The following is a 21,684-nucleotide window of genomic DNA, read 5'->3' as shown; positions in this document are numbered from 1 at the left end:
TTTACGAGTAGAGCAAAGTGCGCGAAGTTAGCTGGGACGCGAAACCGTACACGGTTTAACAACGGTTTCCAACGCGTGGATTACTGTTAGGCAGCGGGGAAACCGCGAGTGCTCGCGACGCTAACGATCGCGGGTGGCGCAGAGGAACGACTTCCGGTCCGCGGAAAACGTCGGCTGTCCCTTGCCGCTTTAATTTCCCGCTCGAACCATAAATCCCGCAGAGCCCTAACCACCGCGATAAGCATCGTGGTCGCTCCGTCGCGTCGAACCGTTCTCGAAAAGGAAATCGATCGAATTATCGCGAGGAGTAATATTCGTAACGATGAACGAGCTCGATCTTTCGCGCGATTTTTACACAGGCCATAAAGTTATCCCCGATACGTATAACCGCGCTGGCTATCGTATCCTAGATCTCGATAAATATAGTTTACGAGGCTAGGTTAAGCAATTTACGTCGCTGGGCTAAAAATCACGCGGCGCCATTGCTGCGGATAAATATTTATTCATGCAACGCGCGCGTTCCAGCGTAACTTCATTTTCAGCGATGGTATCGCCGTGTCCCGCGGAAAGCCCTTCGTTTTTACTAATTACCTGGAATTCCCAGCAGCCAGCGGTGCAAGGGCACGTTCCAATTGCGACGTAATCCCCGCGCGCGGGTAATCGGGTTGATCGCGCGCGAAATCCGGAGAATAACATTAACCGGACAACGTTAGCCGAATGGCGGGGAAATATCGGCGACGTGTTCGTAAACGCGAGTGTGGACACGCTTTGTTCAGCGCGCCGGCTCGTCGCCGGTCGGGTGCTAAACGCTTTTTAAATAAAAGCATCGGTAACCGCGCCGGCATACTAAACGCGTCACCTTGAAGCGTCACGCAGGAATTTAGCCAGTCGCAGACCGCGCCGCTGTGCGCCGAGAGCTCGTCCGCGATGCAAAGCGTGCAGCTGCGCCCGAGCTCGGCGCCGACGCAGCCGATTACGCCGTATCGACGCTCGGCAAAAATTCGAACGATTATAGTCCTACTCCCGGTTGCTTACAGTCCATCGAATTCGGAGAATCTCTCTCGCGTGTAGAATTTATGTTCGTATAGTCAGCGACACTCGATAGTTGCTTTGTAATTTCGTAGTCGTTTCGTAGTCACTTTTACGATCGGTTGTAGTCGGTTCGTTCTGTGCCATTCCGTACTACCGGTTCAGAAAGGTAATCTAGTCGGGAAAAGTTGAATCGTAGTCACTGAACTATGGACAGTCGATCAACTGTGCACCCAGTGACCCCGTCTCGTTACGAAGTTCCGAGAATCATAGTCCTATCTGCAGTCATTTACAGTCGAATAATCGAAGTTTGAAATTTCATACTTTATAGTTTTATAGTCATTGTCATAGTCGACTGACTTTATAGACCAACTCGGTTAGCTAACAGGGAAAATCATTCGCGATAAAACAATTTCGAAGAATCGATTATAGTCGCATCTTCAGCTTTCGGACATTGTGTGGAGCCTTTCAATTTCGAAAAGTTCGATAATAGTCACCGAACTATACGCAGTCCATCAACTCTGCACTCAGTGAGCCTGTCCCGTTATGAGAATCCGAGAATCATAGTCCTACCTCTCGTTATTTATAATCGACCAATCGGAATATGATTTTTCAAATTTTGTAGCTTTATAGTCATTCTTATAGTCCACTGATCTCATGGATGAACTCAGCTAACTAGCCACGAAAATCATTCGCGATAAAATAATTTCAAAGAATCGATTATAGACGCATGTCCAGCTTTCGGACATTGTGTGGAGCCTTCCAATTTCGAAAAGTTCGATGATAGTCACTGAACTATACGCAGTCCATCAACTCTGCACTCAGTGAGCCTGTCCCGTTATGAGAATCCGAGAATCATAGTCCTACCTCTCGTTATTTATAGTCGACCAATCGGAATATGATTTTTCAAATTTTGTAGCTTTATAGTCATTCTTATAGTCCACTGATCTCATGGATGAACTCAGCTAGCTAGCCACGAAAATCATTCGCGGTAAAATTATTTCGAGGAATCGATTATAGTCGCATCTCCAGCCTTTCAGCTTTGAAAAGTTAGATATAGTCACTGAACTATGCGTACTCGAACAACTTTGCACACAGTGAACCCGTCTCGTTATGGGAATCCATGGAACCTAGTCGTGCCTATAGTCCTTTATAGTCGACTAATAGGAGTCCGAAATTTCCGACTTTATAGCTTCATAGTCATTCGTATAGTCCACTGACCTCATACACGAACTCGACTAGCGTGCGGCGATTATAGTCGTTGTATCTTCAGCTTTCGGACTTCGTACAGACTCTTTCAGGTTTGGAAAGATGAATCATAACCAGTGAACCGTGCATACTCGACCAATTATGCACCCAGTAACCCCGTCTCGTTATGAGAATCCGAGGATCCTCGTCCTGCCTGTAGTAGTTTATAGTCTACTAATAGGAGCCTGAAATTTCCAACTTTATAGCTTTATAGTCATTCGTACAGTCGGTTGACCTCATACACGAACTCGACTAGCGTGCAGCGAATCTCATTTCTGATAAAACAGTTTCGAAGAATCGATTATAGTCACGGTATCTTCAGCCTTTGGACATTGTACCAGAGCCTTTCAGTTTCGAAAAGATGCACGTTCGGTAAACGGAATAACGCGTTGCAAAGTGTGCCAGCGTTTCGACCTATTGCGCAACGAGCCTATTGCCCGTTCCATCTCAGAGCGTCCTTTATCCCCGAAAAGCGGCAATTAGAAAGCAAGGCGGCTAGCTATCGCGCGGAGTACATCGTCGGCGAAGGCGACGCTCGGTTGACGCTCGCGCGCGCGCGCGAGGAAGCCCGATTACGAACAAATTGCCCCCGAGCACGCCGCTACGAATTACGAATCGCTGCGTTATTGCTTAATTCTTGCCTCGAATTAGGGGTGTCGATGATTCCGCAACCGACGCGCACGCGACGGCGCGTGCAATTACCAGCGACGATATCGGCCGCTGGGTAATAATCGTGGCAACGATCGCGTGCCGGTCGCGCTCGCGTGAAAAATCGCGCGAGCCGAAGAGGAATCCGCGCTTCGAACGAATCGCGGGATTCCTTGTTCGTTTCCCCGGGAAACGCGACGTTTCTTCGAGCGCTATTTCATCGTCGGGGTAACCAACGAAAGTTAAACGCAGCCAGTCGACACGAAGCCGCGAATTCCAAGCGGAGAATCCTCTTACGCGCGCGCGACCACTTATCTGCCCTCGAGATCGTGTATCGCGACGCTGCTCCGGCGCAGCGTTTTCCTTGAAACCAGCCAGCTGCGGCAACGATCGTGTGCCGAGTGTTCGTTCACGGATCGCTGAAAGTCTGAAAGCTAGCACAGGCCGGTTCCGATCCTCCAAACGCTCGCCAGTTCCTTCGTCTCAGCGTCGCGCTGCGCCGGACCCTTGTCCGCTCGCGATCGCGAACGTGCCTTATTTTTCTCTCGTTGCCAACTTGCTCGGGTGCCGTACTTCGAGTCGCTGCGCATTCAGCTTTTCGCCAACGTGTTGCCTAATAACTCAAGCATAGTGTCACGTTCTTATATTTTACTTATTCGAAGAAACAACGCGTGATTTACGCTTGCAATTGCTGTAAAATTCTGACATGTCACGATCGCAGGTTCTGTTTCTTCTGTACACCGTTCGTTGTAAAATACATGTACGTATATGGAACGTTTTCCATCGCGTTCCACTACTACAGTTATACAGATGTCCCAGATGAGAATCTTCCTCAGGAGCCGCTTCGCAAATAGAGTCTCGGTATTTCCCGAAATCTGTGAAAACGCGTTTTAGCGCAACGCTCGACTCGTAGACGACCTTCTTCTTGATTCCGCGGCGAATCCTCGAGCTTCTAAGCGACACGCAGCACCGTAAACACGGACCGAAACGCACTCGGGGTCCCTTTGTTCCCGCGTCAAAGAGCGGTCGCGGTTGACAGCTCGATAAGGGAAGCGGTCTCGTTAATTGGCCACGACGCGAGCTAATTTCGGCTGTTTTGCGGCATCCGTTGATCCGCGTTTTCCATTCTCGTCGCGTGTATTTTTTAACGAAACGCTGGACGGGCACGTATCGGTAATTAATCGTGCGCAATCAATGGGGCGGGGGCGGAATTTCCGCGCGTTTGTACTTTAATTTTATCGGAAACGAGTTCGAACAGATGAAAAGCGATTGATCGTCCATATAATCTCGCCGTTTGCACGCGCCAGCCTCAATTTCCACCAGCACCGACATCATCGGCATCGTTTCCACGCTCGTAGAAATTTCGACAAACTCGAAACGGGGTTGGATTATTTCTCCCTGCTATTTTTTCCTCTTCCATCCCCGAATCGAAATCCACAGGCGAAACAACGACGCTTAATTCCGCGATTAATTGACCATTCAAGCGTGCCAAGGCTTCGCGGTTTCATTCACGGGGCAACAAAAGCTTGTCGCCGCGCGAGTATCCTTGGCTGGCCTGAAATGGGTAACGTTCGACGGTTCCGGCGAGGGAACTGGGTCCGCTGGATTCGAGGAACGCCAGGGACCGGAATATTTTTTCCACCCTCTTTGTTCGGCACTAGACCCGGCCAGCCGAATAAATCTTCGTCGCTCCTTATTCCCGCAGGAGCGGCGCCACGGCCGCGCGATAAATCCGTCCGGACTGCGAGATCACCGACCGATCTCGTGTAACCACGGCGAATCCGAAATGGCTAATAAGTTTCCAGCGGGGACTCTTTCGCGGGAATCCTGCTATCTCGCCCTCTGGATCACCGCGTTCTCCACCTTCGCGCTCGTTCCTCTTCCCACCACCATTTTCTCTTCTTCCAATTCTCTCCAGAGAATTCCCAAACGTAAGATCGTTATACCCCGACGACGAATTTCGAGTCTCGATTGGAAGGACAATCCAATTTTTGACATTGATCGAACTTCCAAGGTCGACTGCGGATTTTCCAAGGTTGACTGCGAATTTTCCAAGGTTGACTGCGAATCTTCCAAAGTCGACTGCGAATCTTTTAAGGTCGACTGCGAATCTTTCAAGGTCAATTGCGAATATTTTAAGGTCGACTGCGAATCTTCCAACTCGCGGATCGCGTTAGGAGATCGAACGAGGACGCTGCGAGGATAAAACTGGATAAGCCGTATTTTTTTTCGATCCTCATGGCAGTGAGTCATCGATCGAAATAGCGTAACGTTGTAGATCGACCGCGAGTGGTGGTGGGGAGCGATTAACATGGAGTATCTGGGAATTTTTAAGTTCACGACACCAGGCCGTGCCTTTTAAGGGATGCCGGAAAAATCACGTTTTTGTTTAGTTAACGATTCGTGCACGGCGGAGAATAAACCACGAGTCAAGTACCAGTGTACTTAATGATCGTAACCGACGGGCAGGCTCGTAATAATTACAGCGAGGATTTTCAGGCTCGTATTAACTCGAAAGTTTCTTTCCGACGCGCCTCGTAATTAATGGAACGTTAACACTTGATCCCTTCGTGGCGCGTTGCTAATGATCACTCGCAGGTAACTGTACGGCCTATTCGTTCGGCGCATGGCGAAGCGTTTGACAAATACGACCGCCGGTCGGGCGCTTTTTCTATCCCACGCGCGAGAGGTCCCACGGACTCGGCTGCATTTGGGTCAGTGCCTCTCGACTCAGACAATCGGACGCTCGGCTGCTGACACCTTGGCTGCGAATTAGCACCTCCGAGTTAGCGCCTCGAGGAACTCGCCTCGCTACGTCACCGTTCCTCCGGGCACCGTTTCGCGAATGACCCACTCGCTGATGGAGACCTCGAGGTCCCGAGGAGCTCGGATCCTTTCGTCGTGGATGAACGGTGAGCGCCGATGCGGCAATGCGTTCTCTTCGAGCACTGTTTGGGTGTGACTTTTGCCTAGCTCGATATCGACGCCACTGTTTCGGCGTCCCGCGAAATTGATCGCCTAGCTGCTTCCCAGATAGTTTTTATTCCACTCGGATTTCGCGAGAACTGCTAGCGATGCTCGTAAATCAGGCCCCCCGCGACGTTTTCGCGAATATTCGAGACTGGTCTCGACCCTGGAATCGAGTTTACGATTTTTCCACGATTCCTTCGGGGTCAAAAATAGGATCGCACGTACCACGAGGTTGGAAGGAACGATCATCGAGCCTGGTTACGGAATCGACGCGATTCTTCTCAAGTTAGAGGCGTGTAGGCTAACGCTCGATCGGGTTGGTTTCCATGGCTGGTCTCTCGGGCCGCGTCACCTTTATGGAATGCCTCGGCAAGGTCCGACTTTGTGCCCACGACGAAGAAAAGAGAGGCACCCGTGCCGCGGTAGGCCCGTGGAACGCTCGTGGAAGGAGCGTCGCCCTAGACATCAAAGAGAGAGACTGCTTCGTAAATCATGCCCCGGTCAAAGTACGGAAGCGTGAAGTTTTACAAACGAGAGATAGCTGTATCTGCGTATTCACGTGCATCCGACGCGATCCAGCCGCGTGTTTACCATTCTGCCCCCGTTGCAGCTCGCTTCTTTCCACGATTTCCCTGAATAGCATCGAGATACGGTACCGTTCCGCGTGATTTTTTCACCAGCCTTTCGCCTGTTCGCTGTCAAACGTCGAATTTTCCTTCGTTCACCCGGCCAACTCGAAACCACTCGAAGGAATCGATCCTCCTCGCAAGGCCCGTCGCGTCTTCGTAGCCTGGAACGTGGAATTTCGCGGTATTTCCACGAGAAACTGGAACAACGGTCAACTCCGACTTGACAGCGGTTAGATCGACGGGGCCTCCGACGGTGACCGATCGCGATCGGATCGATGGAATTCGCCGTTCTTCATGCATAATAGATAGACGCGAGGATGACGCTGTAGGTTTTTGTTTGCAAATTCGAGCTTCGTCCCTGTCCGTCTTGGTTCTATAGTTGGCAGCGTGGCAATGAACGAGACCGTGTTTCATCCAGGCGCAAGTAGCGCGCCAAGAATTTGAAATGATTTTGGCTCGAGAGGGTCGACGACCCGTTCACCGGCGAGGATAGAGTCCGTGAAGAGATCGATTCACGAACCTGTTTACGGGCCACGCCGGTCAGGCCTCGTTACACGGGCCTCGTAAAACGTTCCTTCGGATTCCACCGTTCCAAAAGCCACCGCGACGTCCTCTACTTTCTCTTATTCGTCATCGTTCCACGGGTTTCGATTTTACCCCGTTCCACGAGCGATCACCGCGCGATTATTTACGACGTAATAATTCACTCGCCTCGACGATGCTTTCTTCCGATTTCCTCACCCTCGAATCCTCCGTTGGCCTTTGATCCGCGTTAACGCGGTTAATAAATAACGCCGATAGATCAACCGTATGCAAATTCGACGGGCTCTAGAGACAACGGCGCGAGCGTGGAGCGGAATTTGGTTAGAAGTGGATGACCGAGGTTCGCAGGACCCGGGGTCCACGGCTGGATCGACGCTCGAGCACGCAGCTGGAACACGCTCTTGAACGTGATCTTGAGAGAAACACGCGGTCGAACGCAGGCGCGTGCATGCGTCGTTAATTCGCTGCAATTGACAGGCCTGCCACGGAACCGTTCTAGCTGATCGTTGAGCGGGAAGATAATCCTGGTGGCGCGCGGTCAGGAACGCGTAACCTGTCCCCGTCACCTTCAATTTTTCTTCCAGGCCCCGGGCAGATGCGGCGGCAGCCAGCGACCGGTCGGGAGAAATGGAGCAAAAATTTCCTTGAAATTGATCGAGCGAGGCTGTTACGACTTTCCGAGCATGGCCGTAGTTTCGTGTCGCGGATAACTTATCGTCCCACGGTTTTAACGCCGATATTTCTCCCTGGTCGGCTAAATATTCCCGGGGGTTCGGGGATGCGGGCCCGGCCATCCGGCCTTTCTTCGTTTACATTCTATCCTCGAGCTCGATTTAATCTGCCGCCGATGGGACGTCCCGGAAACCGAGAGTCTCCGAAATGGATCGCCTCTGGAATACTCGATAAACACGCCACGGGTACAACACAAATCATGGCAGAGTGCTCGCTTTCCAAAATAAATTTCTCGTCGTTACTTTCCGTGTCTTTCCTAGCCGCGTCGTCCCTAGCGTTCCAGAGCAACGAGAAATAAATTTCTAAACGAGTGGCACGCGCAAGAAAGTCGCGCGGAAGTCAAAGGTGGTCGCGGCGTGGAAACGACGCTGAACGACGACGTCCTCTGGCCGCCAAGTCCACGAGGACGGGATTCCAGCGCGCGGATGGAACGCAGGGGATGTAACGGATCATCGAGATTGGAAACGGTACTTTATTCCTGGCCGGCTTGCTTGCAGCTCTCGCGCATGTTAATGCGCCATGGTGTCGCTACGGTTCTTTGTCCTTGACGGTTCGCGTCCACGCGCTGCGCGCCTTCGATCCGCTCATCCTTCGGGATTAGAGAGACCGGCAGCGGAGCTCGTGGGAACCTGTTTGCGGAATCCTCGGCGAATTCCGCGTCGAGAACTCGTCCAGTGTAACACGCGCTTCCACGAAACCCGTGACGTAATGCAAGCCGGTCATAGAAGCCGACCTTGATTTCTCTTTTTCTCCCGACCGAGTCGTCCCTGCCGCGCTCCGGCTATTAGAGTAGCGGTCAGTAGCGGTAGCTGCAGTTACTTTCGGATTGATCCACGTTCCTCCGATGGCACGTTACGGCCTGCCATTGCCAGGGACGAGAACCAAGAGAGGAAACGATTTCCGTGGCGGGAAAGCAAGAAAGAAGGATACCTAATCGACGTCTACGCGGACTGCGCGAGTCGTACGAGCTTTGGTCGTCCGTCATTGTGGAACCGAAGTACGCAGCGCCATGAACTTTCGTTCGACGAACCAATAAATCCGTCGCGCCGTTTCACGCTAGTTTTCCGGTTAATATTTACCGGAATAACGTATATAATGTCGCGAATCGAGCCGTTAAGCGTTGAAAGACAACGTTGTTATACATTGTCACTTTTGTCTCAAAGCGGCTCCGAGGTTTGGGACCGATATAAAATAGTTGAGAGATGTCATGGACCAATCATTTATTCTTTTTGATTTATTCTTTACTGCGATCATACCCGGGGTCCACGGCTGGATCGACGCTCGAGCACGCAGCTGGAACACGCTCTTGAACGTGATCTTGAGAGAAACACGCGGTCGAACGCAGGCGCGTGCATGCGTCGTTAATTCGCTGCAATTGACAGGCCTGCCACGGAACCGTTCTAGCTGATCGTTGAGCGGGAAGATAATCCTGGTGGCGCGCGGTCAGGAACGCGTAACCTGTCCCCGTCACCTTCAATTTTTCTTCCAGGCCCCGGGCAGATGCGGCGGCAGCCAGCGACCGGTCGGGAGAAATGGAGCAAAAATTTCCTTGAAATTGATCGAGCGAGGCTGTTACGACTTTCCGAGCATGGCCGTAGTTTCGTGTCGCGGATAACTTATCGTCCCACGGTTTTAACGCCGATATTTCTCCCTGGTCGGCTAAATATTCCCGGGGGTTCGGGGATGCGGGCCCGGCCATCCGGCCTTTCTTCGTTTACATTCTATCCTCGAGCTCGATTTAATCTGCCGCCGATGGGACGTCCCGGAAACCGAGAGTCTCCGAAATGGATCGCCTCTGGAATACTCGATAAACACGCCACGGGTACAACACAAATCATGGCAGAGTGCTCGCTTTCCAAAATAAATTTCTCGTCGTTACTTTCCGTGTCTTTCCTAGCCGCGTCGTCCCTAGCGTTCCAGAGCAACGAGAAATAAATTTCTAAACGAGTGGCACGCGCAAGAAAGTCGCGCGGAAGTCAAAGGTGGTCGCGGCGTGGAAACGACGCTGAACGACGACGTCCTCTGGCCGCCAAGTCCACGAGGACGGGATTCCAGCGCGCGGATGGAACGCAGGGGATGTAACGGATCATCGAGATTGGAAACGGTACTTTATTCCTGGCCGGCTTGCTTGCAGCTCTCGCGCATGTTAATGCGCCATGGTGTCGCTACGGTTCTTTGTCCTTGACGGTTCGCGTCCACGCGCTGCGCGCCTTCGATCCGCTCATCCTTCGGGATTAGAGAGACCGGCAGCGGAGCTCGTGGGAACCTGTTTGCGGAATCCTCGGCGAATTCCGCGTCGAGAACTCGTCCAGTGTAACACGCGCTTCCACGAAACCCGTGACGTAATGCAAGCCGGTCATAGAAGCCGACCTTGATTTCTCTTTTTCTCCCGACCGAGTCGTCCCTGCCGCGCTCCGGCTATTAGAGTAGCGGTCAGTAGCGGTAGCTGCAGTTACTTTCGGATTGATCCACGTTCCTCCGATGGCACGTTACGGCCTGCCATTGCCAGGGACGAGAACCAAGAGAGGAAACGATTTCCGTGGCGGGAAAGCAAGAAAGAAGGATACCTAATCGACGTCTACGCGGACTGCGCGAGTCGTACGAGCTTTGGTCGTCCGTCATTGTGGAACCGAAGTACGCAGCGCCATGAACTTTCGTTCGACGAACCAATAAATCCGTCGCGCCGTTTCACGCTAGTTTTCCGGTTAATATTTACCGGAATAACGTATATAATGTCGCGAATCGAGCCGTTAAGCGTTGAAAGACAACGTTGTTATACATTGTCACTTTTGTCTCAAAGCGGCTCCGAGGTTTGGGACCGATATAAAATAGTTGAGAGATGTCATGGACCAATCATTTATTCTTTTTGATTTATTCTTTACTGCGATCAGACCAAACGGGTAGAACTTTATTTTTTACCATGTTTCCAGACATCGGACTATAATTGTATCGTGTTTCTAATTGTTCCTACCCTAAATTAAAATTGCCATTTCGCCTAGACCAAACGGGTAGAACTTTATTTTTTACCATGTTTCCAGACATCGGACTATAATTGTATCGTTTCTAATTGTTCCTACCCTAAATTAAAATTACCATTTCGCTGAATACCTGTACACGGTGAATACCTGAAGCTTTGTAGGAACGCATATCCGTAGTTGCGAAGAAGAAAAGCATTTTTACATTCTGAGGGACATCGAGAGTCCCGAGTCAATGGGGCCTGGTTTACGTCTTTACGACCAACCCCTCGTAAAAAAAAGTTCAGTTTTTTGGCGACCCCAGAGCGATTTGGACCGTTTCCTCGGCACCAGCCTCCCCTGGGCATAATAAACCTCGACGAAAACCGACATAGTGCATTTCGTTTATTAACCCCCACGATATCCCTTATAGGTTTTTATCTATTATAATACAAAGGGTAAATGTGTTTGATCGAATGTAGCGTATCTGTCTTGCTGATTTCGATTTGACTTCGTTTTTATCTATTTTATCATATCCTATCTCTAATTTTCATGTCCTGGTGGGAGTTTGGACCGATTCGGGCCTGTATGCCCTTCGTCTATCGATGATCTATACAGTCTCTTACTAGGGCCTAGTCCAAGAAGTGTCATGGTGGTCCGAGTGTCCACGAATTGTGGAACGCTGATAGTGAAGAAGTAAAGCAGAGTTTCAATGACCAGACCCCCCTTGTGCATAACAAACTTCGACGAAATCCGACATAGTGCTTTTCGCTTATTTAACACCTTCACACCAGCATGTGCACCACTAGTGTCTCATGCTTCAATGTTCCATCGAAACAAAAGTTTAGTGTAAACTTTTTATTGTTATATACGTGATATTTCGTTTTTCAAATTGACTTACGCCACTTTCAAAATAAACAGTCGACATATCAGATTAGTGGCCTAGGGCGTTTGAATACGCGCGCCACCCCACAGCGAGGAACACAAAAATCAGCACCGATGTGATCGTGTTAATCCCTCGCGATATATCCCTTCGGTTTCTCCGTTTTGTTGCTACGATTTTGCTCGGATCGCCGAACGGAATCGTTTGTCCGGGAACATCTTCCCAGGCGATGGGCCGTCACGATGGCGCGAGTCGGCAAGGTATCGTTGGCTAATGTCGAGGGTCGGCCAATGCGATACCGGCGGATAAAAGCAGGACCGGAAGCGGGGCAATTATTCAGTCGAGCGACCAGCTCGGGTCAATTGTCCTGATCGCGTTCACGGTGGCCGCTGTCGACAGGAAAGCATACTCTCGCTCGGATTAACCTTGTCGACGCTATGGTCCCCCGCATACAGTGTCGTTCATAATTAATGCGGCCGACGTCGCGACGTCAGCCGAATCGTTCCCACCACCGCTTGGGATTAGAACAATTTGTTCCCGCAAATAATGCAGGCCGAAATCAGGCCTGTTCGACGCTCGTCCAACGTCTAGCTTCGACGTTGCTTCGCCCATGGCGATGGCTTTTCATTTCCGCCATGGTTTCCCGCGGGGGAGCAAGTTCCCGTTCGAGCGGGAAAGTTTAAAGAATAAAAATCGTGGAAGTTGGTCACGGATCTCGTGAATTTGAAACGGGATCTCGTCCGTTTGGCGATCGCCCGGAGGAATTCCTGGGCCCGGAGCATCGCGAGGAAAAATTCTTTAAAACTGACCGACTCCTGCAGTCTGGTCTCGCTCCTCTATCGCTCTATCCGCGTCGTTTCACCTCTGAAACGAGCAACCACGTCCCACGAGAACTTCCAAGAAGCTTTATCCACGACGACGAGGGGAACGTTCGTTATTAACAATTTCGTTTCGAGACACGCCACATCCTCGGCGACTCGCCGCGTTTCGATCTCGACGCGGAGCAACGGAAGCCGCGAGAAGCCCCGTTAACGAGAGCCGTGGTTACGGCGTTCGCGAGATGAAGCATCGCGCGTAAGAAGGGAAAATTTCGTGGAATATTCAGGATTAAATTCGCTCGCCGCGCTCCCGAACACCGGATAATTTATTCAACTCGTTCGTTGATCAAACTTCGTTGCTACGAAACGGCGTTAACGATAAAGCATCGCTTTATCGGGCAATTTATAGCCGCCGTTCTTCGTTCAACTTGCCCGAACACTGCCAACAGATTTCCCTGTAAACGTGTGCGGCAAAAAGAAGCAGACGTTTAATTATCTTTTTATCCCACCCTCGAGATGCATCGCGAGATTGCGTTTCGACTGTGCTGTCGAAAATTTACTAGTTCCGCGATGGCCGCGCTCTAGAGCCCTGTACAGGGTGTCGTGCGAGTAATCGTTGAAGAGACAAGTTTAGCCGGAGACAAAGATCAATCTGGTTTATCAGATACAAGTTCCTAGAACGAATGTTTGCATAAATATTGGAAGTTTGGGCGAACCGCGTCGCGTATCCTCTTGTTGGTGTCTCAGAGGGGTTGATCAGTCTCTCGAGAGAAGCATTAGAAGGGACCATCATTCTCACCCTCGTCACTAGATGGATCGCAACTTTAGGGAGGTTCGAGGACCTCCGCTTTCTGTACATATAATTTCCTTTTCAATAGTATCCCCGTCTAAAGCAGGACCTGCTAGGTAGCCTTACCGACGAGTCCACTAGTAGAGCAGGTCCAGGACGCAACCCTTACTTTTCCTTTCGTCCCTTCTACTTTAGAATCCCCTATAAAACAAATATACCTTCCTCGAGAAATAAGACTTGGAAAGAGAATATATACGTCTCGTAGTTATTTTACTATTAGAACCCCATAATTCCAATAGCCGTCCAATATATAGTCTTGCAGAGGGTGTCGCGCGAGTAATCGAATTCTCACCGCCAGTCGACCACCTCGATCATCCGTCCCCTGCTCGCCGAGTTGCAACCGATCCGTTAGAGGGATCGCGAGTCGATGATTCCCGCGATCGATTCGACTACGAAGCGGAGTGTTCCGCGAGGTCATGGCGAATGTGCGAAGTCACTATTCCGCGTGGAATCCCGTTACGAACCTCTTTTGTTTCCACGTCGGTCGCGACTAGCGTAATTCGCTGATCGAAACGAACGCCGGAAGTTGGCGCTCGGCGTCTGCGGGAAAACGAAGACCGACGCGGTTGCACGGTCAGTCTTGCGGCAGGGACACCGCTTCGTGTAGGTGGAGCGGTTCTCTCATGCGCGATGTTGCACACGTGCGTGGAAGAAACTCACCGTTCACCGGCGCTGCACGCCGCTGGCATGGCGGCCGGTTAAGAATCGGACGATTACTATTTCGCCTATTTCCTTTCAGGGTGATGATGTAACGGGACTTTCGCTGTCGCTGCAGTGAAGCAACGATGTCCACGCACTGCAACCGCTTCGTGCAGAACGCCTGGAAGAAGGAACTCTGTTCGAACTGCTTCAAGCCGCGAGAGGAGCACACTCTGCCGGATGACACGTTCCGGGTGAACATCGGCAAGGCCCTGAACCACGCCAAGACTGATAATGTTAAGATACAGGTAATCTGCTGGCCGGATGGTCCATTTGCTCTGGAATTTTCGGCCAATTCATTCCGGCAGCCGGATGTTTCGGCTCTTAGTCACGCCAAGTTCGTCTCGAGGTAGAGAGATTATATTTAGGGCAAAGTATCGGTTGCATACCGAGAATAGTCCCGATGTTCGGATTTTCCGGGCGTTCTGTTATCCGAATAGCGTATCACGATGTAGAAGGTTACGTATCGCGTGCCATGATCGTTGAAATCCTAATCGCAACTGTTAGAGGCTTCTAATCTCCCGCGCCATGTTGCTCGACGCTTCTAGCGGCATCTGCAGCGTTTTAGGCAATTCAAATAAAACCTAACGGTGGAAGTCACTTTCTCCAAGCTATCACAAAGGAAGCACGCATAGTTATTCCGATTGTGATGTATCCCTTGTAAAACATAAGCCATCTACCGTATTTCGCAGCAGCAACGACTCGATGGGAAGTAAAATAAAGGAAAACGCGTGGTTTCTAAAATCTAGATACGAAGAAGGGGAATTAATTAGGCGACGTTGCGTCGGTCGTTATTCCAAGCACGTACGAGCGTTTGCATCTATTGCTAATTTTCTGCCCCCCGATGGAGTCCGCTGCTAACCGGAAAAACTCGCGGTCGTTCCGCTGCGACGTATCCGGAGGTTGGTACTAATGGAATTACCGGAACAGGGCAGGAATAGTCGCGGTAATTGGTAATGATATCGGGACACGTGGAAAAACCAGCTTCGATACGACGGTAATGGGGGGGGGGTCTCTAGTCGGAATTAGCATTCCGCTGGCCGGTTATCGGCCAAGGAACTCGAGGGTAAACGAGAAAATCGAGGGTAACTAGCCTACCTGGCAGCCGCGGTTATCGTTTCCGCGCGAGCAAAATGGCGCGCTGTCGCGATCGGCAGGCGGCGAGCTAACTGTTCCCGGCTGGAAAATTGTTACAAAGTTCCGGCCGCGAATCGCGCGGCATTATGGCAGCGGTATCAAGTTCGTAAAACTGGGTCGTTCGAGCAAAGGACCGACGTGCACGCTCGTTCGTCGGGAATTCCTGGTCGCCGCTGGTAAGAAGAGAGAATTTACGTGTAACCACGCGGACCGTAATACGCCGCGATGTCCAACGAGCTTTTTGCCTACGAATCGCGTTCGCCTTTCCCCCGGCCGCAATTCCACCCCAACTTTTGCCCCGCCCCGCGTGTCGCGTTTTCTTATTCCCGCGAAGACGCGTTGGAATTCCGGTTACCCGATTCCGCGCGGATGCTGCGCGGGAGTAGGGGCAGGAGGAACTTTGATTAAAGGACGACGGGAGATGTTCAAACAGCGGGTAATGGAAGAAAAATCTCCGACGAGAACACGGACGAGGAGACCGAGAAGTAAGCGTTCGGTTCGTGGATCGTCGGTTTCAATTAAGCGAATCTCGCCGGCGGTCCGATACTTTGCGCGCTCGGTTCTCATGGTGGAAATAAGGGAGGAAGAGGGCTCTCTCCGCCTCGTCCCCGTTGATATTCCATTCAGAAGACCGGCTGAATCGCGGCGTGTGACGTCCTCATTGTCGAGGAATTCTAAATTTACACGATGCACGCGTCCACGTCAGCCGGTGACAAGGGTGAACGCTTAATCGCGCGACACGCGCGGCAGCGTCCACGCTAGAGAGGGTAGGCGTTGTTCCACGAGGGTTTAACGCTGCACGTGGGCGCGTTCCGTCGAACGAAACTATATCGCTCGCCCACGCGAGAGACATTTTTTAAATTTAACCCCCGCCCGTTCGCGCGCAAGAGATCGGGGAAAAGCGTAACGCGCGAAAGGGGAGAAAAGACGCGAGAGAAAATGCGAAACGCGACGCGTCCAAGCACTTTCTCCGGCCGGCTAATCTCGAGACTCTTCGATATCCGGCGAGATGGAAAATAACGCGTCCGAGAGCGATCTTTCTCGTCCGAGCGGACATCGGAGAGGATATCCAAGTGTGTCGATAGCATCCGGCGAAAGGAACGCTCGAAAGAGGGGCTGGCTGAAGGAAAAGTGGGCGAGCCGTGAGAGAGGGAAAGGGGTGAAACTCGAGCGAGAAAATTGCAAAGGTGTCCAGGCGGACGAGACCGCGGCGACGTTAGAGGTTGCTTCTTCGCGATGACGCTTTTGTCGAGTCGTCGCTTTCGAAAGAATTCGCACCGTCATTTCGATGATCCCTCCCTCCTCCATTCGCTGACTCGTGTTATGAAACGCGAACAACGTCGACGAATATTCCCGCTAGTCGATAGTTTCTTGCCGCGCTGGCCGGCGAACGCTCGAGAGTTCCGAAATAATCCTGCGGACGAAAATCGCGAGTAACGTCGTTGAATAATTCATCGGGGCTATCATTAACGCCAGCTGACCAACCGAAAGTTCCTTCGTCCTCCTCGCCGGAAAAACAGCCTTTTTGCACCGGCTGCACCGACGTCGCTGATCCAACTTTGAGCGACCAACTTTCATTTCCTGGCCGACGGTGATAAGACGTTCGAAGTGTGCGCGGAGACCCCTTAACCAGATCCCGAATACAATTTCTTCCGAGTCCGGACGAATTATCAGACGGATTACCACGGGATAGAGTGGCACGAACGATTATAACTTGCTTAAGCCGACTTGGGATCGCGCTCCTGTCCAACAATAATATTTAATTCCTGTCGAAGCGTCGGGGATTGGATCCGGCGAATCTGCAAATTGCCTGGAAACTCGTCGAGTGGTAGACGCTTGATCGGCGCTGTCCAAGATTATAATTCATGCCTGTCATCTGGAGAATCGTGGTAACGTGTCTTCGAGCGTTAGGATTCGCGTGAAAGTTGCAACCTTCTTCCAGATCACATTATACGTGCCGCATTTCGTTTCTTTGTATTCTCGTGACGCTTTGACTGTCGCGGTGATCATTCGTGACCGGCCACGGTTTCTTCTCTGACGCCATGGTGGTCATTGGTGACCGCTTAGATTTGTAAAAATTTAATGAAAATTGACAGTTAGTCGATCGTCAACCGTTACCAAGGCGCCACGGTGGTCATCCGCGACTGTCAATAAAATAAACGCTCTATCGGCTAAGAATGCTGTCTCGTATCACCAATTAATTATTATTCTGTCATTACATGCTTTGTATAATAAAAATACTGCCGTGGCGTCCTGAGCGAAACATGCGATTTCAATGTGGCAGTCAAAGAGATAATTTCCTCGACTAGAACGAACCCGTCCATCTTATCGAAATTATACAAATTCGCGGAGAAATTGTTAAAGATTTCAAAGTTCCTTTCCTCCCTTTCGTCTATATATCGTCATAGATTTAACCCTTTCGCAGTGTGGTAAAGTTACGAATTCAGGTCCAAAAGTGTCCACTTTTTTTTCAATGTCCGAAAACACTTCGGCACGTAATAAAAAATGTAGGAAAACCGTGGTTTATACGTATCTCGTTAGGAATTAGTTCATGCTATAGTGCTTGACGCTCTGCCCGTGACTGTCACGGTATAAACTGTTAATGGGTTAACGAAACTTCATAAAAAGGGTTAATAGTAAGTTTCCGTAAGAAAATCCGGAATATTCAAGACCTTTGTCGTTTGCAGAGTATCCTGCGCGGCAAGCCGGTCTCCCAGAGAGACCAGAAGAAGAAGAACGTCGCGTTCACGGACCACCTGACAGAGATAATCGGATACGGCGGCGATGACTTCTTCTCCGACGGCGAGGAGGAGGACGAGCAGGACTTCGCGGAGTCGTTCAGCGGAGACGACGACGCGCTGCCAGACAGCGAGGAGGACAGGGCTCTGGGCAACCTGACGCGTGCCAATACCAACTTCAACACCATCACCGCTAATTTGACAGAGATCATCCCGGCGACCGAGACGAAATCGTCCACGACGACGAGATCCTTCGCGTCGTTGATGCTGGGAAGGATACAGAAGGACTCGGAGGGCAAGAAGACTACGTTGCTGGTCTCTGTCACGCCGTTTGGCGGCGACGAATCCGTGCCAACGGCGAAGAGACCCAGCGACAAGAAGGTGAACGGGTTCGTCAACGGGCTCACAAATTTCACCAGGTACAAGACGAGCGAGAGTACCGACAGGTCAGAGGTTGGTATCACGTCTTGTTTTAGAAAGAAAATGCTTGCCTGTCAATGGTGGAGGGAATTATTTTAAAAAGTTTCTCCCCGATCTTTGGTAATTTTGCAGACGACGCCAAAGGGCACGAAGAAGATCGACGTGGACGCGAAGAAGGAGGAGAAGAAGGAGCAAAAGTACTCGTCCGGCATAGAGAAGATCGTGGACATGCCCCTGATCACGTCGAACAATTTAATTTCTGTCATCCAACGGAACGAGACGGGAGAGGGTGACGACGCGAAGGATAAAACGACGGAATCGAACGCAGGCAACGGCGAGAGGAGCCTGGAAGCTGGTAAGTCGGACAAGAAGGGTGCCAATATCCCTCGCAGCCAGGCGACCAAGAAGTCGAGCGAGAGCGAGAAGCCGAAGACACCCGGGAATGTCTCGCAGAACGGCGCCAGGATCGAGTACGACTTCACCGGGAAAATTGCGAAGAAATCGCTCGAGGTATCCAGAGTGGAGAACGACTCCTCGGACAGGGGTATCGAGTTGTCTCTGTCGCCTCTGAAGAACGAGGTCGAAGAAGCGGCTGAGAGCGACAGATCCATGATGGTTCGAGGAAAGGACGTCGGTAGAAGCAACGCGTCGCTAATCGAGGCGAGAAAAGTCGCCAAGGACGATCCGTCGTCGCTCGAGGTGCGCAAAACAGACGGCGAAGTTGTTTCCGCGGAGAACAAGTTCAGTTTCGAGGAAAGTCGAGAGTTGGCCGGTGAACCGGATGGAAAGGCGGACGAAGAGGACGTGACGGAACCGCCGGCGCTGCCAAAGAGTCCGCCACCTATCGAGACCAGGCCAGCTTATCACGGCGACACGTGTAAGTCGTCGATCATCGCTACGGAACCGAGACCTTCTTTCTTGCACGGCGCGGTTCACTCGGAGTCGAAGGTGAAACCCGTCGTACCTCAGAAACCGAGTAATTTCTTGGCCAAGAACACTCCCGTCGCGTCGTCCGACGCTAATGCGAAGAAGAGTTACGTACTGCCTCCGCCTTCGGTTCAGAACGCTGCCAATAGACCTGCTCAGAGTACAGGTACCGATTTACACGCTCTTTTTCTTTCTCGTAAAGTCTTTTTATGTATAACACAAGCGTCATCTCGATAATCGCGCGATCGTTGCGTCATAGTCACGGCTATACCGCGATTAGACGTAAGCAGATGAGAAAAACGCTGTCATGCCTGCCATTAGTCTGGCGCGAACTTCTGTCAATCGATTAAAGACTGCGACTGCGACTGATTCACAGGTGCAAACGTTGTTGTCCCGGCGTTGGAACAGATAACCTCCCGACTAATGGCTACCAAAGACAAGTCCGAGGAACAAGTTCCGAGTTCACCGATGGACCAGGTCCGCGGACCTTTCAACGAGAACGGTCAGAAAGACACGGAGCAGCGCGAGAACGAGATGTCTCGAGCACAGATCGGCTCGAAACCGGTGTGTCGAGCGGTGGAGACAAAGTGGTCGGGCGTCGAGACGGCGGCGTCGAAAACGTCCTCGGGAATCAAGCCGAAGACGCCTTCGAGCGTGGCGAGAAGTCAGACGGCGGATACGGGAGACGTCGGCGAGAGTGCAGAGGTCGAGGAAGAGATTCTGGACGCGCAGTGCTCGACGACCGAGTCGATACGGTCGCCGAACAAAAGAAGAATGGCCCCGAAGCCACCGGCGGCTGATTCCGTGGAGGAACTGGCTCCCAGTTCCACCCTGTTCGCCAGGAATCCCGGGGCGAATTTCAAATCGGACTCTCCGGTGGTGAGAGAAAAAGAGAAGGGGGAAAGAGCCTCTTCGTGCAGTCCAAAGTTCCGGAAGGCTGTCTCGGACCTGCCCGATCCGACCAGCGCGCAAACGTCGGATCCAGCGTCCAGAAGAACGATATCCTTGTCTCAGGATAGCCTGACGAGTGGGCCGGAAGTGAGAGAGGAGAAGAAGAGGGGTAGATCCCGTTTCTCTCTGAAGAGATTCCTCAGAATGGGCTCGAGAAAAGACGTAGATATGGTCAGTGGTCACGTGTCGAACTCGAGGATCGACGAAATACCTTCGACGCCGCAACCCAAGCCACGATTAGAGATTATTCATCCGCTGGAGCTGGATGGCGCTGCTGTTGAAGTGGTGGGGAACGATCGGATCAGCAGGATAAGCGAAGATCAACCGGATTCCTGTGGTCCCAGGAACGACGCTGGACGAGCAACTCGATCGCCGTTGTCCGTCGGATCACACGCTGCCGGTGAGTCTCCCTTTTGACACTCGATAGCTCTATCCGATAGCGTTTTATCATTCAGAGGCATCGAGGAGCGGTCTTTTCGGAATTTCCTTCGTAATTTCGGCTCGCTTACATCCAGCCTTGATAACTCTGCTTTGTCTCTCGATCTAGTCAAACGCGTAGGGTCTTCGGTTCCGATTAATATTCGAGCAGAGGTCATCTCGTTTCGCGATCGTTGAGGGCTCGAATTCTTCGAACCAGGCGTTGAATTTACAAGGATCTTAAGCCACGTTATTCGTCGCGATGTTACAGTGAGACCCGGAAAACCACCGCCACCGCCAAGGAACCAGTCCCTGGAGGATTGGTCGAGACTGGATCCAGCTAGCAAACCGGTCAGACCACCACCGCCACGCGTCGAGACCAAACAACTACCGTCGAGGAGCGACAAGTCATCCTCGAAATCGTCGTCCTCCTCTTCCACCTCGTCGTCTTCGACGTCCTCGTCTTCGTCGTCGTCGTCGTCATCCTCGTCGTCGTCGTCGTCCTCGTCGACCTCGTCGTCATGGCAGCCCGCAGCCTCGACCACCTCAGACTCGATTTACGCGAATCTGGGTAAGTTCAGGCCCATACAATGTAACTAATGATTATCCACGGCAAGTCTCGATGTTGTAACAGCCATACTCACACGAATCCTCGCGCCAGCTGCTTCCTTGACGAATTTACATTTTCTTGCGAGTACGTCCGATCGGGAATAATCCTGTAACGCTGGATAACGGTGGTTAACTCTCACCTTCCCTCACGGTCTTTTTCTTCGTTCCTCGTTTCTCCGGGTCGACGTACGGTCGTCGTGAAATTGCCGTTTCTTTAGCCGGACTCCTCCATTTTTTCGTAATTTCGACAGTGCCGCTCGTTTGCTCGCGCTTGGACACGAACGAAGATTTAGATGATCGATGAAGATGAACAGCCGCGAGATCCTTCATCCTGGGACCACGCGAATTAGTCAGAATGATAATATCTTCTCGAATACGTTCCCTTAAACTTTGCTATATGCCATACGCGTTTTGTTCTTTTACCATAATTATCTCTCCCTCTTTTTTCTTTCTTTCTTTTTTTTTCTTTTTTTTTTTTTTTT

At 51.3% G+C, this 21,684-nt stretch overlaps 1 protein-coding gene across 2 annotated transcripts in view; it reads left to right on the top strand.

The window, feature by feature from the left end:
- The window catches only part of LOC108550971 (serine-rich adhesin for platelets), a 63,911-nt gene that overhangs the window by 34,657 nt on the left and 7,570 nt on the right, over positions 1-21,684 (top strand). For both annotated transcript variants that reach the window (XM_017904946.1, XM_017904945.1), the window contains exons 2-6: positions 14,044-14,251; positions 17,828-18,331; positions 18,431-19,391; positions 19,602-20,576; positions 20,865-21,164. In XM_017904946.1, coding sequence (XP_017760435.1) covers positions 14,090-14,251; positions 17,828-18,331; positions 18,431-19,391; positions 19,602-20,576; positions 20,865-21,164 — 2,902 coding nt within the window. In that variant the 5' untranslated portion in view covers positions 14,044-14,089. The remainder of the gene's footprint in view (positions 1-14,043; positions 14,252-17,827; positions 18,332-18,430; positions 19,392-19,601; positions 20,577-20,864; positions 21,165-21,684) is intronic.

Source organism: Eufriesea mexicana, unplaced genomic scaffold (assembly GCF_001483705.2).
Source record: "Eufriesea mexicana isolate 0111107269 unplaced genomic scaffold, ASM148370v2 scaffold3527, whole genome shotgun sequence".
In the NCBI taxonomy this organism is placed as follows: domain Eukaryota; kingdom Metazoa; phylum Arthropoda; class Insecta; order Hymenoptera; family Apidae; genus Eufriesea; species Eufriesea mexicana.
The sequence above is the reverse complement of the archived record's forward strand: the minus strand, read 5'-3'. Positions and strand labels throughout refer to the sequence as shown.